This window comes from Solea senegalensis, linkage group LG14, assembly GCF_019176455.1.
Source record: "Solea senegalensis isolate Sse05_10M linkage group LG14, IFAPA_SoseM_1, whole genome shotgun sequence".
NCBI lineage: Eukaryota > Metazoa > Chordata > Actinopteri > Pleuronectiformes > Soleidae > Solea > Solea senegalensis.
This window is the reverse complement of record NC_058034.1, coordinates 7,470,502-7,489,801: the sequence shown is the minus strand read 5'-3', so window position 1 is coordinate 7,489,801 and position 19,300 is coordinate 7,470,502. Positions and strand designations below refer to the sequence as shown.

At 41.2% G+C, this 19,300-nt stretch overlaps 2 protein-coding genes across 2 annotated transcripts; both read right to left on the bottom strand.

The window, feature by feature from the left end:
• Positions 1-5,306: 5,306 nt before the first annotated feature.
• foxd2 (forkhead box D2) lies at positions 5,307-7,487 on the bottom strand. The gene has a single exon (XM_044043407.1). It carries the CDS (start codon positions 7,023-7,025, stop codon positions 5,922-5,924), a length of 1,104 nt encoding a protein of 367 aa, XP_043899342.1. The 5' UTR covers positions 7,026-7,487; the 3' UTR covers positions 5,307-5,921.
• A 3,437-nt stretch (positions 7,488-10,924) lies between these two features.
• foxe3 (forkhead box E3) lies at positions 10,925-13,203 on the bottom strand. The gene has a single exon (XM_044043503.1). It carries the CDS (start codon positions 13,051-13,053, stop codon positions 11,782-11,784), a length of 1,272 nt encoding a protein of 423 aa, XP_043899438.1. The 5' UTR covers positions 13,054-13,203; the 3' UTR covers positions 10,925-11,781.
• Between the last annotated feature and the right edge of the window lie 6,097 nt (positions 13,204-19,300).

Here is a 19,300-nt window from a genome sequence, read left to right as displayed (position 1 = left end):
CTGAATTGCAATATAATCAATAATTAAGGAGAATTACAAATGGGTCTAACCGCTGTCATTAATCGCATTTGATCCTGGCTGTGAGTCTAATAATGCGCTGGCATCAAAGGTCAAATGGAAGAAGCTGTAAAAGCGCCCGCATAAATGACACTAGTGAGAGCAACCAACTGCAGCTGCGCTACTCTATCAAAGCAACAGAGCAAAGCTGCTGCACACTGATCATCTTTTAGTGAAGCCAAACAAGCGCAGGTTGATAAGACTGTCCTGGGGTCCAGCAGTGGCGTGCGCAGAAATCTTAGGGGGCAGGGGTTCAAGTGTGGGGAAAATCGCACCCTGTCTATATGAACTGAAAAGTAAAATAAAACTACAAAGTGATAAATATTGTGCTTGCAATAATCATATTCCAATAACCATACACTAATTCAAATGATTCAAGATGTTTCCATTAAAAGGTCATCTCACACAAATTACAGATCAAATTGGACATTTATGTTGTGTTTAATTGGAAAATTAGAAATTGTTTAATTGGAAATTGACGCTGTGAGCCACATGAAAATGAAAATTGAAGAAATACTATATTAAAAATAAAAGAGCAGACATGTATACATGCACATTCATGTTGCCCAATGTGAGGACGATGCTATAAAGCATTTAGTTTAGTTGGACTGAGTAAATGCAATTATAAATCTGAGATTGTGTCCATATAAATTATGATTTACAGTAGGAGTTTTAAATTGTTCGCCATTACTGACTTGTCACCAGTCATGCTTTCATCGCTGTCTTCCAGTCCAATTGATGCAGTTCTGCTCTCTGCAGTTCTCCCTATTATCTCCTGGCGTGTGTTCAGCTCGTCTTGTTTAATAGATGAGGACATGCCTTATGTGTTCTATAGCCCATCTATACTTTTGGAGCCTGACAGATCCCACTGTTTTTGTGCGTAATTGTGATCATGTGGCTGATCGGTCTGATCTGTAATCACCGCGTTTGGGTGGAAAGTTAGAGCACGAGATCGCGTGTGCACGAGAATGTCTGCATGCTGTCATTGTCACATAGAGCGACGTGTACTCCATAAACTGCGGTGCAGTCTGACTGGAGGAAAAAAGGAAGAGGAATTTCTTGTTGTATGATGTCAGGTGAATAAGCTGTTAAAAATGTGCGCACAAGTGTAGTGAATGCAGCTTCGATGTCAGGTTTTATATAAGTTATATAAAGTAAAAAAAAAAAAATTAAATTAAAATCAGAAAGCCACACAAAGTTTACAATACATACAGGACTCAACTCTTCGAAATAACAAGTGAAGCATCACCAACACCTCTACACATTATATTCTTGGGATCTTGAAGTCATTAATACTCCTGTAGTGATACATTGCGCGCGCGCGCGTGTGTGTGCGCGCGCCCTCTATTTTTTTTCCTGCAGCAGGTGTTCGTTTAGTGCGCAAGAGACGGCGAGGCGGAGATGGGCCAAAGTTAATATTGTGTTTCCAGAGATGATGGGGAGTTCACTGTCCTCCGTTTATTTACACATTCTAAATTAATTAAGCGAAGGATTCTTCTCTCTGCTGCAAAAACACGGAGGCTGTGGAGGGAGACGGCGAGCAGCGAGGGGAGGCTGTGATTTATAGCCGCGGTGCAGCCAGTGCCGCGCGGCTCTCCTCTACTCTGCTCTCCTCTCCTCCTCTCCTCCAGGCCGGGGAGCCACGGGCGGGCCAACATTCCTCTGCAGGGGTGAGGAGGCTCGTCTGTCGCGCGCACAAAAACACACAGAGACAGCTAGAGGAAACGCACATGTTGTAAAATTTGTAACATGTTCAGTTAAAATGATGTTTCTCGTTGTAGGTTAAAGTGTATAGCCGTTGCAGCAAACGCGCACACTATCCAAAAAAACTGCATGAGGAGGAAGGTTCAGTTTGATCCACAACGACAGAGAAAAAGAGAGAGAGATCTGATGTCCAAGCCAGAGGCGGTTTCTAAAATTGAGCCTTAGTTTTTTCATGAATAACCAGTAAGACACGTCTCTGTGAGACTTTATCCTTCCTCGTGTGTCTTTGTTTTGATACTCACATGAAACTAAAGTCGAAATCTAAAAACTGCTTTTGTCACTTAAAGTTAGCGACAGAAAAAAAGTAAAAGTTGTTATAATGAAGCCTATGAGTCCTTTTGTAAAGGGCCACTTAAATGTGCCAATGCACCTGTCCTTTCCTTTGTCCACTGACCACATCTTTAAAGCCATAATGAATTGATTTGGTTAAATTCAAGGACACATAACCACAAGGTTAATCTGATTATTATATTATGTTATATTATATTATACTATAAATTCTCTTCGTGAAGAATGCCTCAACCGTTTCAGCAACCGAGCGTCTCCCTCATTTTAGTACAGCATGCAGAATATAATCGTTTTTTCTTTCATGCTGAAAACCAGCATGACAAATACACACGCACACACACACACACACACACACACAGTGTTGCAAGATGCATCGACCACGAACGTCATGTTATTTGCAGTAAATTCACATGTTAAATAATAGTAATAATAATAACAATACATAACAATATTACCACTAGTTTTCCGGCGAATCCTAACAGAATGATACTGGAATCAGAAATAAGACTTACATTAAAATTAGTTTGAACATCTAAGTTGATAAATTCATTACAGAAGCAAATCATAGGGCTTTAATTCTGCTCACGCCCAAAGCTTTTAGAAGGATAATATGAAATGCCTTGAAATGTATACATGTGTTGTTGTTGATTGTTGAGTCATTTGGCTGTTACAACCTGTCAGGTTAAAAATGACACATGTCGTGATGCCATATTATCTACAAACGCTGCAACACAGACTGACTGTGTGTGTGTGTGTGTGTGTGTGTGTGTGTGGTCTGTCAGTGACAGACGCTCTCTAATCAATCTTGTCAATAAGCGGTGATGATGACGTCTCATCAAGACTTCTACACAGTGGGTGATTAAAAGTGACGCTCCGGATGTCTAACGTGTTCAGTGTGGTGGTTTGAGGAATAGCAGGTTTTCCCAGGTCTATTCTGGTCACAGGCCTGTAATCTTAGTAACAGCAGACACGAACAGTTTACTGTGTGTGTGTGTGTGTGTGTGAAAGTGTATATATTAATTGTATTAATTTAATTAATTTCTTTCTCTTCCTCTTACATTGTATTTATTCTCAAATAAGATAGATACAACTGTATCATTATTGAAATTAATTTGCAGCTGTATACTAATGTAACTGCAAACTGTTTCGTTTATTTTTGTTAGCCCCTGGCCCCTGAAATGTCTGTTAACGCCACTGGTGTGTGTGGTAGACATTATTCTTGTTTTTGGGGACTGAATTCACTTTTTGTGTGTAAGGTCAGATTGGCTGGTCCTCGCGTTCTGAGGGTTTGGTTTTAGAGTCAGGGTTAGAGTTGGGTTTAGGTTGGGGTAAGTTTAAGGGACAGGGTTGGGCATTTAGTTGTGGTGGTTAAGGTTAGGGTAAGAAGGGGTTAGGGAATGCATTATGTCTGAGTGTCCTCAATACGACTGCTGGGCAAATGTGTCTGTGTGAGTGAGTGACTGAGTGAGTGTGTTCTTGTATTTGTTAACTCTTGAGGCCAAGTCTCCGACATAAACACTGACCGTGTGTGTGTGTGTGTGTGCCTGTGTGTGTCTGTGTGTGTGATGTTTTATTGGCTTAGTTTTCGTCCCTGCCGCTACTTGAATGGTTCTTTTAACAGCTCGGCAAAACGCTTCATGTGGATTTTAATGGACTGATGCAGTGCGTAATGACTCCCTGTCAGGAGCGGCTGTGCAGAGAACTTCAATAGTGTGCTAATGCTTCTTTCTACCTCGTTTACTGCGCTAATTATATACGTCCAGGATATCAATTAACGTCACGGATACAGCAGCTCTAATCAAAATTGTCTGTCAAACTCCTGATGCGATATATTTCTCAATTGCCCAATTTGCACTAACGGGGGGAGGCGGGTGATAGAGGCTGGCTGCGCGTAAAGAAAAGTAGTCATGTGTTCGTTTTCGTTTCAAAGACTTTCAGTGAGCTGCGCTGAGGGAAAACAGAAGAGTCAGCCCTCCCACGCCTCATCTGTAATAATCATCTGTCAAAAGACCCACAAACTAATTTACCCGTTTGCACACAGATCTGGTGTTTTTGTTTTGTTTTGTTGTTTTTTAAAAAAAGAAAAAAAAAGCTTTACACCCTTTCTGTCTGGAAACATGTGCTCCAGCAACTCTGAAAAAAAGACCAATAGGTCTGTTTTCTGTGACCGGGCGAGTCCCACTGCGTCTTTTATATATTTCTCGAGACAACACAGGCGACATGAAAGCGGAGCAAAGCGAGGGCCCTTTGAGAAGATTGCTTTTCAGGCTCTATAAAGTGTGTGTGTGCGCGCGCACGCGTGTGTGCTCGCGTATGTGTGTGTGTGTGCGCGCGTGTGTGTGTGTGTGTGGCTGCACTCACATGGGGACCGCTCACTGTGCCCACATTCACTCCCTCGGGCCTGAGGCTCCGCACTGACAACGTCAACAAACGGCCCAAAAGACGCATTATGGTGGATTAGGAACCTGGTGAAAAATGCTGCTACAAATTAGCAACGAAAGCCCAAAAGATCGTGGGTATATCCTTGTTCACTTTCAATTACGCACCGCCGAGGCCCGTTAACGTCCCCATTCAGTTAGGGCCTTTGTAACGTGCATGGAAAATGGTCCTTTACATGCGAGCGAGAGCCACACAAGAGGAATCCTCGCCCACTGTGGCGTGATATTCTGTTACACACATCAGTCTGTGTTATAAATATTTAAACTGAATTTTGTCAAAGGACAAAAACGTTTTGGTGGGTTTTTGTTTTTTTGCAAGCCTAATTGAATGTGTGATCCTCTTTGATTAATTAATTATAATTAATTTATTATATGTTCTTGGTAAAATCATACATTTTTGTTAACTGTCAAAAAAGAGGGGAATCCAACTGATTAAAAAATGAATCTTGACACATTATAAGAGACCTGTCAATTTAAATTCAGTCATCGCATACGCTGCTGTTTTTTAATCTAGATTATTGTTTTTCTCCAAAGGGGGTAAACATCAACTGTATAAAAAAATAGATAATTAAAATAATAAAATTACCGATTTTCATTTTTTTTTTCAAATTCACAAACATTTATTATTCTTGTCATTACAACAAAATGACCTATGAACATTGAGCTGTTTTTTTCTTTCTCTGTCTATATTGGCAACACGTGACATACTGTATGTTTCACATATTCAGTTGTGAAATAGATAAGAACGAACAACAATTAAAGGTTGGGAGAGAGGTAATGCGCTCCTGTTTGTTTATACCAAAAACCACATAGCCTACTGTCCAGCAACCTGAAACCATATTGACACAAATTCACCTTGTAGAAGATTGTAGGAGAGGGTGGGATGGGAAATGTTGTTTGTGTCAGACACCCACCTCCCCAATCTCCATGTGCTCTCTAAGAAAACCTGAGTTTGCCGTGTCTCTAGCCTGTACAAGTCAACAACAACAACAACAGTATCTCACGACGCACGAATTTAAAACAACATAAATCATAATTAAATTCTCAATTATATCTATATTTAAAAAAAAAAAAATCATCCCACAACCATGGGTGACACATTTAACTTATAAAATAACAGGATCATTTGTATTTTCTTTCCACTGACAAATGAAGGCCACATGGTAAATTTCAGGCCAGCATTGTTCGAGGGGAAAAAAAGAGCAGTTTGTCATTTTGTTTCTCAATATTATACGCATATTTACAAACCATAAATAAACCTTTTCTCTCCACTGACATTGTGAACAAACGGGGAGAGCGTGTTCAGCCTATAGCTTTACATACGACAGCGCCATAACCGGCTTTTTTATTTTTTAATAAATTGTGTTCTCTTTTTTAAAAAGGACAAGTGTTCATGTTCGGGGTTTTGCTGCGAAAAGTCTCAGTCTGTGGCCCAGGGTGTAATACACTGTCCTGTGACAGGTTCAAATGACCTGAAGCAGAGGCCAGTGCTGGGGTCAGCATGGCCAGGATCTGAGCCTGGCTGCCCGGCTGCGCGCTGTAGGAGGAGGCGGCTGAGTTGGCCGCACCGATGATATTGTCAATGGAGAAAGAAGGCCGATTCGGGGCGCTGGAGTCCGTCTTGAGAGGCGGCAGAGAAGGGCTGAGTTGCGGGTAAAAGGGCTTTCTTAAATCAGCGCCCAAAAGAGAAGGCAGCGTATGAGGCGCCGGGAATATCGTGGCCGGCGAAGACAAGGTGCAGGGCGCGTTAGAAAACGGGAATGCACCACCTGCGTGGTGTGGGTGATACGGGTTGTGAGCTGCGTGAAAGTTCTGCAGCTGAAGTCCATAGTTGTATCCATACGGCCCGTATCCAAACCCGGGTAAGAAACCACCGGCGTCCCTGAGGATTTCGTTCGCTTGGTGCCTCTTGAAGCGCTTTCTCCTGCGCAAGAAGCTGCCGTTGTCGAACATGTCTGCGGAATCCGGGTCGAGGGTCCAGTAGTTGCCCTTGCCGGGGTTGCCGGGCTCTCGTGGGATTTTCACGAAGCAGTCGTTCAGGGAGAGATTGTGACGAATTGAGTTTTGCCACGCGGGGAATTTCTCCCTGTAGTAAGGGAATCTGTTGCTGATGAATTCGCAGATCTCACTCAGAGTGAGGCGTTTCTTGGGGCTCTGCAGGATCGCCATGGTGATAAGGGCGATGTAAGAGTAGGGTGGCTTCACAAGTGCACTTTTTCTGGGTTTGTCCCCAATCACGGTCCCCGCCTCTGTGCCGGATCCCATCTGCTCTGACGGGCAGTCGGAGCTGCTGAGCCCGGGAGAGGAACTCCTCTCTGCTGCGTTCTGGGAGTAATTGTCGTCGGAGTCATTGTCCAAGTTGAACTCGTGGTGAATATACTTTCCGTCCTTTCCAACGGATATGTCACCCCCGACTACATCGATGTCCACATCTTCGGACAATGCAGAGCTGTCGGACATATCCGTCCCTAAAGTCATCCTTGGAGGCGCCGCTTCTCTTCCCCCTTTCTCCCAGATTTCCTCCTCCTGTGGTCCGGTGTGGCGCGCACTAAAACTCCCCCTCTCCCCCGAACAACCACACCAGCCTTTTGCTGCAGTTTTATCTCCAACTATTGAATGCACACATAGCTAGAATCTATTTTTTTGAAAAAAGGAGAAATAACTCTTTGACCTGTGGCTTTGGCGACTCCGGGTCGTCCGAGGTTGGTCAAGCAGGTCTGCGCGAGCTTCTGATCCAGCAGACAACTTCTTGTTTTCAGGCGTAAAAGAAAGAGTCACAAATCATCGATCTTGTACCGATATACACTTCAGTTGTCTTTGATTCCCCCGCGATCAGTTTTTGTTGCGGGTCATTTATAAAGCTACTTTTAGATATCCAGCTATCTCTCCAAAATATCTTTTACGCACGGGATTGGGTAGGTATCCGGCCAGGCTGTCACACTATCCCTCTTAGCTCTCAAAAGGTATTTATAGGACCACGCTGATCACGTGGTCCTTGAGTCACTGTTACCAGAAACTGGACGAGATTGCCCTGCAAAAAAAGGAAAAAAAGTAACGTCTGCTCTTCTGTCTCGAGCTCACAAATAAATAAATACAAATAAGAAAAGCATGCGCGCGCTATATTTTTATATTCTATATATTTTTGTAACGTTTATGAAATAGTTTGAGCACTTCAAGTTTTCATTTGAATATGTGCACATCTTTTTTGTTTTTGTTTGCACTTGAATGATAATATAGAATAATATAATCTCATTAAGTATTTAAAAATAAATGCATCTTAAAGACATTCAACGCTGACCATTATAAAATATTACATTTCCATTTTATTCCATTTAAATGCGTTCATTTCTAAACACGTTTAGAATTGTATTTATTTGTTTATTCATTTGCAGTGTGGGTGAGTGACAAATATAAGTTACACATGATGACGACGATGGCCGATGTCTTTGTTTTCCAGCCCCAAAACACAATGCGACATTGTTGTAGATCTCAAATGTTTTGCATGCGATCACAAAGATAAGTGATAATGCAGGACAATTAAAAACAATTATTATTAGTACGGTTGTTATCATCATTATTATTATTATTATTATTATTATTATTTAAAACGTCAAAAGTGTTTGTCATGTTATCCACTAAAACAGGATTATCCATACTTTTGTTTGACGTTTAATTGATGTTTGTCATTTCTGTGTCACTTTAAACTCGTGACTCTGTAAACATTTTATAATAATTGAACTGACATTGTGCAATGAATTGATTAATTTAAATACATTCATAGAGGTTTTGATCAGTTGTTTTCATTCACACGCTTTTTATGTTTTCCTTGTCAGGAAATCACAATATTATTCATCTACGTTTTCCTGATTAATTCACCCCGGGTGCACATATGCGGGGTCACCTGCTCCAGTTCGTCTTTGAAAGGCCAGCAAATTAAACAATGTCATTTGTCTGTCATTTGTGAAGCTTATTTTGACATTTCACCTCATTAACAAATGCTTGTAATGACTTTGCATCAGCACCTCATTCATCTTCTATAGGTCGAGCAGACTTTTTTTTTAGAGGGTAACACTTTACAGTATTTACGACAATAATAAACCATTATGTAATAGTTGGAGAATAACAGTTTTGTGCAGTATAAACAATATTAAAAACGGATGTTGCTCCACCACCTCACGTACCTTACTTTCCCCCAGGTCTCATCCATTTAACACATCATTTAATTCATTCTTCTGTAAAGTAATTCCTGTATATGTGAGGATCTCGTACATTTGTTTATCTTCTGCCTTAAACAACAGAGAACATAATATATATATATATATATGTCGATGCTTTTCAGGCTTATTCATGCTGTTGTGAACCTCACCGTTGTATCTGACAGTCAGTTAATCAAATACTAGATGACCCATTCAAATATGTTTTGCGTGTTAGTATTCATATATTATTATAATTATTATTAGTAATAGTAGTAGTATTGTTATTATTATCATTATCATTATTATTATTATAAGCGTCGTTCCAACGTTGCTGATTATGGTCAAGCAGATGCATGTAATTAGTGTTATGACATGTGGCTAAATAGTCGATGTTGTTTATTTTAATTAGCCATTTTGTAATTATCGTTAAAAATGTGATGTTTTTCAAGTTTTGGTTAAATTACCGGTGATTTGCCTAAAACGAGTTGATTTCTTGTTAGCGAAGTTTGTGGTGTCGAGGCGCCCTCTGCTGTTGAGACAATAAAATGACAGAAGTCTTGTTTTATGAAAAAACAGTGACGCTTCCACTGGACTGAAATGTGTACTTCATCTAATGTCTTGTCTATTTTTTGAACCAACCCAGGTCCATAAAATGTTTAAACCAGGCATCAGGGCTCTATACCTGCTGATCAGATTGGCCTAAACACAAGGGTGAAATACATGAAAAGAACTTGATTTGATTGATTGATTTGAGAGTTTATTTGAATTTGGGTCAACAAGAATTAACAAAACATCAATGAAAGAAGAAAAACATATATAAAATAAACTTAACACAAGTTGACACGTGTTTCAAAAGTTGCGGGAAGAAGTCTAGATTTATCAAATCCCACCTGCTTCATAACTAGGACTAATACTATTTATAATTACTTTTGATAAACTACATCACCTAGAAGAAACAGAAAATAGCAGAAAATGACCAATTTAAACTGAACATAAATCAATAATACCCTCCTGTGACTATCACGCCCCTTCTCACCCCTGTATCCCAAGCTTTATATTTTATTTTAAAGTGTTTTATGTTTCAAAATTGTTTTAACTTATCACCCTTACTATTCCATAGTGGTTTTGTGACTCATTACTCGTCAGTGGAGCTCTAAGTATTAGATAGCAGCATCTAAAACTTCCAGACAACAAGTGGTAGCAGTGAGACGATGATCCAAACCTCCAAAGCCAAGAAGGAGTATCTTTGAAGCACTGTTTCTCCGCCACTTTGTTTTATTAATTCCTGCTAAACACACTGGATCTACAGCCATTATAAGTCATTTTAGAGTTACACGAGACAACATATCTGTTAAAAAAGTTAATGGTGACTCTGTTATTCAGATAAGTGGACACCATTACACTGAACTCAACATCTCTGGACTTTGCTTCCCTCTAGTGGTGGACATGTCAAACATGGAGCAACTGTTTGCTTCATGTCCTCCTCTGAGTAATATCATACTGGATAAGGCAGTGGAGTTTAATATGATAATATTTATTGCAACAGCAATAAACCAGCAACTTCTGCCATCCTGTAAATGACAACTTAGACAACAAAACAAAAAAAAACTCAAATGTTTGAGAATTACTGAGGGGCAGAACAAATCACCTGTTGGACATTTTAGTTGTATTATAGAATAGTGATTATGTGCATTATGTTGTATGTTTTCACCCGAATCATCATTTCTGTGACTTGCATTTATTTGTGTGTGTTTAGTTTTACTTTAAACTTTTAAATGTACCCCAGTGTAGTCGTCCGGTGTGACCACCATAGAAAATGTAAAATGAAGCACCTTTAACCAGCAGAAGCAACTCTCAGGCTTCACTAATATTGTCCAGTTGATGACTGTTCAATGGAAATTTGCTGAAATCCTCACTAAGATAATTAATTTCAAGTTCATTTTAAAAAAAAGAAGTTATTGGTGAGTAGTTTATTAACCAGTAAATAATCAGTAGATGTGTGTTGGTTCATTAGAAACACCAGTGAGCATTGAAAGGATAATGTGAATCTCTATGTAAAATAATACAGATATGTGCATAAAAAGAAGATAAAAAAAACGACCAAGCAAAGGGAACATGAATTAATTAAGAATAATAACAACAATCATAATAATAATAATAATAATAAAAGATGTGATTTATTTAAAATAAAAATACAAATTATTCTTTTTACGCTCTTGATGTGAGACCTATATTTCACGCTTGAAATCTATTATAGCTGGACAGAAAGTTGAATTTGAGGTCGCATGTGAATTCTTTTCTTGCTGGATCATTATTTTGTACATGTTTAATAGGTAGATTACAATTGTGAAAGTGTTTTACAAGGCCCGTGTTTTAAGATGTATACTTCCTTAAATTGATGGCAGTACCCAAAAACTAATCTGCAAAGATTAAAGCATTTCTGTTGAATATGAATATGTTTTGCTTTTAATACAAAATACAGTCATACAAATTATTACACAAACGAAGGTGGCTACTATGAAAATAAAAGCCAACAGAATAACTCGCTCACTCGTTGGAACGTATAAAACACATTAAAAAATATATGTATCAAACACATTTAAATTACCAAGACAATGGATTTATTTGAGACCATCTCTTCTCGCCATTACAACATGTATTTTATTAAAGATAACGTCAAACTATTTACATGACAAACAGCAACTTAAATGTTTAAGTAACAAATTTAAACTCTGACATAAAGGAATGTGAACGAAACATGTCACAGTAAAAAAAACAAAAACAACATACAGTCATGGAATGTGTCGAATCATGGCTTTGCAGATTTGAATGCGTATTGCATGAGTAATTTTTTAGTCATTTCGTTTCTAATTTTGGACAAAATGAATCCCCATCATATGGTGACAGTAGTGAGTCATTAATATATCACCTATCTATTGTAATATTTCATTTGCGTGGACTCATATGCGAATATTATTTAAATATGTGACTGTGATGAGCCTATATTTGTGTAATTGTTTTACATGTGTGTATTAGTCTCACATATAGCGGTCTAATCCTGATGCAAAGTTGGCTTGTCTCATGTAGGTGTTGTTGTAAGAGTTGATGGGGCTGGAGAGGCCCAGCAGCTGCTCCGTGTGCTCGGCGCAGGAGCCCGGGCGTAGCGCAGGCAGAGAGAGCCGGTTACCCGGGCAGTAAACCTGAGAGCCCCCCGGGGAAAAACCTGACTGAGTCATCGTGGACAGATTTGGAGGAGAGGCCGAGGAGGAGTACGAGTACCCAGGCACCAAATTGGATGTGATATTTCCACTGTTTCTACTCTGCATGTTCGTTGATGGGTTGACTGCAGTCTGACTCTGGAAGCACGCAGACGGGTCTGCGCCGGTCACCGAGCAGCTGGAGGTCATGGTGCCCTGCAGGTCACCACCACTCAGCCCCTGCAGCGCTTGACAGCTGAGATCCGGTACCGGGCCGCTCTGCACCACCGCCTGCTGACTGATGATGTTGTCGATGCTGAACATGCGTGGCTGTCCTTGTCCGACCCCGGCTGATGTCTGGTAGTGATGCAGCATGGCGGGATGGTGTGGGGACGACGTGGCTGTCAGATGAGACCCATAACCAGAGCCTATTCCTGCGTAAATGGTGTTTGGGTACGATGGCCTGCCCATTGGGGTTGGCGTAAAGGCGCTGGAGCTCTGCATGTACCCGGGGTACGTGCTCACATCTGTGCGCTTGAACCTCTTCCTCCTCCTCAAAAAGCTCCCGTTGTCAAACATGTCCTCAGCTGCGGGGTCCAGTGTCCAGTAGTTGCCTTTGCCTGGTCTGCCGGGCTCCCGGGGGATCTTCACAAAGCAGTCATTGAGGGTGAGGTTGTGGCGGATGGAGTTCTGCCACTTCTTTGAGTTCTCCCTGTAGAAAGGGAAACGCTCCATGATGAACTTGTAGATGCCCCCCAGCGTGAGCTTCCTCTCGGGGGAATTGGCGATGGCCATAGCGATGAGGGCGATGTAGCTGTAGGGAGGTTTCCCCCTCTGCACGGGCCTCTTCCTCCGGCGGCTGCCTATGGGCAGGTGCTCCTCAGTCTGGCCCAGAGCGGCTCCATCGTCCGCGCTGGGACCGTTTCCTCTTGGCTCAGACTTGATCAGAACGTTGTCCTTTGACCGGGCCTGCTGCATCATCAGAGGCGGCAGCGGAGAATCCAAGCTCAAATTTGGAGACAAGACAACAGGACTTGCCTCTGCAGGCGAGTGCTGCGTCTCTGCGGTCATGTTGCACATGCCAGAGAAGTAAGAGTAGTTTGCCAGATTCATAAAAGAAACAAGTGCGTTTGGTCTTGTTTTTGTCGAAATGATCAGCTTTTGTAGAGAAATAATTATACAAAAAGTGTGTTTCACCTGTGGCTGGTCCACTGCTCTGGCCAACAGTAGCCCCTGTCCTGTCCTAGTGTGTGTGTGTGTGTGTGTGTGGTGTGTGTAAGTCCAGGTGAGAGGCAGGCGTTGACAGTTTTATAAGGCAGGGCACGAATGACGCCACTGGCTGAATAGTGACGATGGAGGCAAGAGGATAAATCCCAGAAAAGAAAATGTATTATTCTCTGACCCATTAGAACTGAAGTTGTCCTGTAATATGAGTATGACATGATGTTGCATTGAGAAGTATTTTTCAGTTGAACATCTGACTGTACATTCACAGTATTGTCCATTGAATTATACTTTTGCAGCTAATTTGTGTCCTTACAGTTAACTATTTCTTTCTTCTTCAGTTTATGGTATTTTAGCAGCATTTTACTATAACTCCACAGTATTTTCTCACACTGTCACAGTTAAAGCCTGTGAAATCCTGTAAATTATTTACAGCACATTTTCTGCCCTATACCCCAATCTAACATAATTTGAATTTTGGATTTATACTAAGTCCTTTTGTAATAGCAAGTCCGTATAGAGAATTCATGGGTTGACTCTGGTAATTTAGAGATGTGGGAATGCCATTGTGCAGCACTGTCGTATGTAGACACCAACAGAGATTCACTGATGACCCTCTCTCTGTCTCTCTGACTCTGTCGCGCTGCTGTTCTCTCTGGGCTTTCACTCACAGCGCCGTGTATATCCAGGGCAGAAACAACACGTACAGAGCCGATCTGTACCACTCCAAACCAAACAGCCAATCCACCAATTGAAAAATAATAACAAGCCACTGAAAACAAGCAATTGAGCTATCAAAGCTTTTGGGGAAGAAAAGTAAATATCCCTTCATTTCATTTTCATTTTTGGAGAGTGATAATCAAACAGTTCCCTGGCCAGAGAGGAGAGGAGTTGTCTTATGGATTTTGAAGTCAAAACACTCCTTTGCCCACAATTGCAGACAACACCCTTTAAACACAAGCACATGATAGCGCTTCTAATTGATTATTTAGGAAGATATACAGGGAGGTGAATGCTTTTCACAACATGGTGAGAAGTGTCATGGAATGCTGTGAATGCTATGTCTGGTTGAGCCCAACAAGGAACAGTTATTAGCCTGATGACATGCTGACAGGTGGTAAATATTACCTCAGAAGAGTGGAAAACAATGGGTTGGAGAAGAGAGTGATTAGTATGATGATGCGCATCCTATACCACGGCCCTCACAGTCTTTATCTATCTTAATCAAATTGAGATTTTGGACCCATTTGTTTGTCCTCAAAACACCAAATGTGTAAATATGATTATGGACTTTATTAAAGACATTAACATTAAATCATTTAGGGAATACAATACAAATTACAGTTCACATCATAACTGCCTTGGTAATTTTAAATGTGTTTTAATGTGTTTGTAAAACACATTAACTTATCATCCTCTAACTTATCATCAGTTTGTCCAGTCAGTTATTAATTAAAGACAAATAGTCGGGATATTTGTCCTTCTGACAGGGCTTATAGAATAAAAAAAAAATCATTAGTCATAACCACCCACTGTACTCGATGCCTCTTTGTCACCCTCACTCCACCAACACAAAGTCGCTGGTACACCCCCACCCAGTGCACACAGAGATGACTGGACCCCTCCGATCCAGCCGCAGCTCAGACAACACTAAGCCTGGCTAGCTACTCACAGCCAGTGGCTAACAGCTTCAGACAGGCGTGGGAGCGAAGCTGTATCCGAGCAGGATCTGCCCCCAGAGCTGTCAGGTCAGGCAGGACAAACAGGGGCTCAGGCCAGGAAACGGGCCCTCTGCCCCAGGGCCTGCGGCCTCTACCTAATCCCCTCTTCTCCCAAACCTCCCTAACAGAGTCTCAATGCTCCCTCCACACTTGTCCTGCACTGTGGTCAGTCTATGATTTTATGATGATCAAAATGCGCTTTGGAATATTTCAGTAGGAAATTTGATTTCTACCCAGTAGCTACTATGATTATGGACTGGCTGATATTGGATCCCCAAGCCCATGACATAATGGGATGCAGCTGCTGCTGGGAACCGCATCAGGATCATAAAATAAAGATAAACGGTTGGAAATGTCAAATATCTCTAAATTTTACTACCTGCAAAGAGCTTTACACAGCAATGTACTGAGAAGGCCATCAATTAACCCATTATAAGATACAACTGTATTGTAGAATCATGGTAACTAAGCAACAACTTGCGGTTATATGCTTTAAATGACGCTAAACACAGTTGTCTCCTTTTTGCAGGCTAATTCAGAGAGCCAAAAATGCCAAATAAAAAGGGGAAAAACATGTTTTTTGTAAAGCTTTTATCTTCCGATCCGAAACGATCTGTGTGAGAGCAGAAAGTGGTTACATGGAACCAGTGGTTAAGTGAAAATAAGGCAATGCCAACAAACAAAATGAAGTGCTTACTTGAAGTCATACACAAAACAAGAAAGGAGGAACAACAAGAGAGGTTTTAGGTTTCAGGTACTATGATAGATTAACACCAAAGGCATAAGAGTTTGTGCGTTTGTGTTTGTGTGTTACTTAGCATTACAAGAAACAGTATATACAGTAAATGCACAATGAGTTGAAGCTACATGAAAGATGTAACCTGGCCCATAGATTCTCTTTCTCTTGAAAACCTGAGACATATAAGGGACACGGGGACACCGGGGTTTGCTGAGTAAACACTTGGAATCCAGTCATTTGCAAACTGGCTCTAGGGGACAGGGACAGGGGGGAGGATGGTCCATGAGAAAGAGAGGGGGAATAAAACAGAGAGAGAGAGAAAGACAAAGAGATGGAGGGAGGGAGAGAGAAATAGATGAGAGAGTGCAACCTTTTTCTTGCTCAAGCTCATCAAGTACGGGCCAGGGCTCCTGAAAACGCAGGGATTACCAAGCTGTGCTGGCCTGTGCTGCTTCTGCTCACTCCTGCACTGCACGGTACACTGACCAGCTAAAGGACTGGACATGGTTCTCACACACACACACACACACACACACACACATAGAGCCAGTCATGCTTGCTTTATTGTGTTCATCTTTCATTCTCAAAAACTCACATGCTAACACATAAACATGAAGACATATACTGGCAAAGGTCCCCATCGTCTTACTCACACATTCAGTCAAAAAACAAGTTGCTTGTGTGTCATGGAAACAGTTTTTGTGTAATTATGTGCCTCTGTTTATTGTTACCTTCTGAATTCACTACATTACTGTCTACCTGGTACAATATACTCAGAGCTTAGTTCTTCATTTAATGAACATAAGCATGTGTCCTGTGCTGATGTAATGAAACCCCCCCCAGTATCCACCACCTGCAGCTATAGGGCATGCTGCAGGGCTCATCCACTAAAGTGAACACCAAGCTGAGGTCACATCCCGTGAAGTTAAGCACAGTAATTAACCAATTAGGAAGTGAGCAACACATGGATGAGGTGAACGACGAGGCCTCAGGTCATGATGGCTGTGTGTTGCTTTGAGACTGCTTTCAGACCTCTGTATGGACATAAGTGTTCCCATCTAACTCCATCCATCTATCTTCTACCATTTTATCCTCCACATGAGGGTCGCGGGGGCACTGGTGCCAATCTCAGCTGACATAGGGCCACAACATCCACTCTCACACACGCACACACCTATGGTCAATTTAGAGTGTCCAATTTACCTACTCCCCATATTGCATGTTTTTGGACTGTGGGAGGAAACCAAAACCCAGAGAAGACCCACACACGCACAGGGAGATCATGCAAACTCCATGCAGAAAGGCCCTTATTCCGACTGGGTTGCAAACCTGAGAGCTAACCACTACACCAACTGTGTGCCCCCCGTCTAACTCTTCTTTACACAATAGTTATTTCTGTGTGTGTAGTTTGTTAATGTGTATAAAATATCTTTCACCCACAATGATAAATATGGTTTTTGAAGGCTATGTGGTCCAGACTGTGTGTATATTTTGTTAATTCTCATAACAGATCTTTCACCCACAATAAGATACAACCTCACTGTTCAGAATTTACCATTTCAAATGAACATAAAAACTGTAAAGCCACACAGATATTACAAAGCTAAGATGTAAGCATGATCCTAATAGTCAGCTGCTGCCACAGTGAGCTAACAGAGAGAAGCTTAATGACTTAACACCAGGAGCGTCTGTCTGGCTGGTTAGGTCCTTCCTTAGGTACTTACCGTAGCAAGACCCACTACAAGTAAAAGCAAACACATGAAATCATACACCCGCCTGCTCTTGAGAGCTGAGGTCAACAAAACCACAAAGGAACTTATGTACTAAGATGGTTGGTATGCTCTCCCTGCTGAATCTGAGAAAACTAAATGGACGCTTGACATTTTAAGATCTTGATCGATACGATCATGCATGGTCGGATGACCACATAAGATTATATCTTCGATAAATCTGTTGTTGAATGCCAAATTAAATAATAAATAGCGTGTGCATATGTGAGCAAAAGCAGAGTAATCAAATTTAGGGTAGTCTGGTAATCAGTAAAGATATCCAGCTAGATGCTGCAAATATGTTTTTTTTTTTTTTACTTTTCTGTGTATGCGAGGCATTCCAGGAAGACTATGTGGACCAGACTAGCAGACTGGGTTGTGATGAGTAACAGCTTACCGCAAAGGCAAGAGGGTCTGATGTGTGGGCTGCATGGCTGTGTTGTGTTAATGTGAATGTACACGTGTTAGCACGGCTGAATACCAATTTTCTTTCCCTCCATGTAAAACATGAAATACAGGTGTGTCATCTCGTATATCTGTCAATCTGTAATGTCCTCAAGTGGCAAAGTGGAGTATCAGTGAGGTCACAATGACAAAGATGGATCCTTCTTTAGACGTCACAGTTTCGGAGTAGAGAGGGAGAGAGCGAGAGAAAGAGAGAGCGAGAGAGGCATTAGAGGTGGGTGCAGAGAAGAGACAAGGACTTTCATTCAGTGACTCCATGTCTTTTCACACTTCTGTCTTTCAGCATGCACTTCTCACTCTTTCACTTCAGCCTCTCAGCCGTGGACTGAATCTCATCCTTTACTAAACTACTGTACTAATTACACATTTATACTACGGGGAAAAAAATGCCAATATGAACATAAAAAAAGTGGATGACACTCATATCATCCTCATAAACAACATTAGTTGTTCACCTCAAAGCAGCTATTGGCTCTGGCATTGCTTAGTGGTGAGCGATGGACAGCCATGCATGGTCACACAGCAGCTTGAACGAAGGCTTTATTACACAGAGAGAGAGAGAGAAGAGCAATGATAAGACCCGGCCTTTAGACACACACACAAATACAGACGTGTGTTTGTGAGAAATTTGTTGTTGCGCCAAGCCCAAGTGTTCAACCTTTATCATGAAAATTCATTAAAACTAAAGGTCAGAATAAAAGTAGTTTCCATGCCTGGGTGTTAAACAACATATTCACTTTATATCATTTACTCATCTCATGCAACTCTTACACTCACTATACATTTCTCCTTTTTCAGCTGCCCACTTAGAAGCAAACAGTTTTATATCGCCAGTGCTTTATCCATCCATGTCTGCAGACCAGTGTTTACCACCCAGTCCCACGCCCGTTCTCTTCCTATTGTCCTTCCATTTGTTGAGACCAGCTCAGACAGGTGGGATCAGCACCCATTATGTTCTTTAAGACTTGTTAACACACAGACAACCTGCAAAGTTTAGCTAAGAGAATTTACTAAGTAGATATGCACACAGATGAGATGGAGACACACACACGCAGGTACACGCTCATGAGCAAAGTTACATTAAAGCATTCAACAGGTGTATTATTTTCAGGTAACTGTGACATTTAATCATTGTTTATGATGTTTGAAACAGTATTAGACTGAAATGATCATCAGTGATAAATTCATGTTTTTTGTTCTGAAGAAAATACTAAAATGTTTTGACTGAAACTTGACTATGATACCTTGAGTATGAATGGTATGTGAATGATTGAAACAAGACTAAGACTAAATAAAAATATGTGTGACAAAAGTAACACTTCCCATGACTTTACAGGCTTGATGTTGCAGTTTTCCTCTGCATGTTTGTGTGGACAGATGTTAGGGTGCCCAGTTACACCCAAGTTAGCTGGACTATAAACACTGCATGCATATACTCTAAT

Coding starts and splice junctions, on each gene's coding strand:
- foxd2 (XM_044043407.1), bottom strand. CDS start 7,025: ATGACTTTAGGGACGGATATGTCCGACAGCTCTGCATTGTCCGAAGAT.
- foxe3 (XM_044043503.1), bottom strand. CDS start 13,053: ATGAATCTGGCAAACTACTCTTACTTCTCTGGCATGTGCAACATGACC.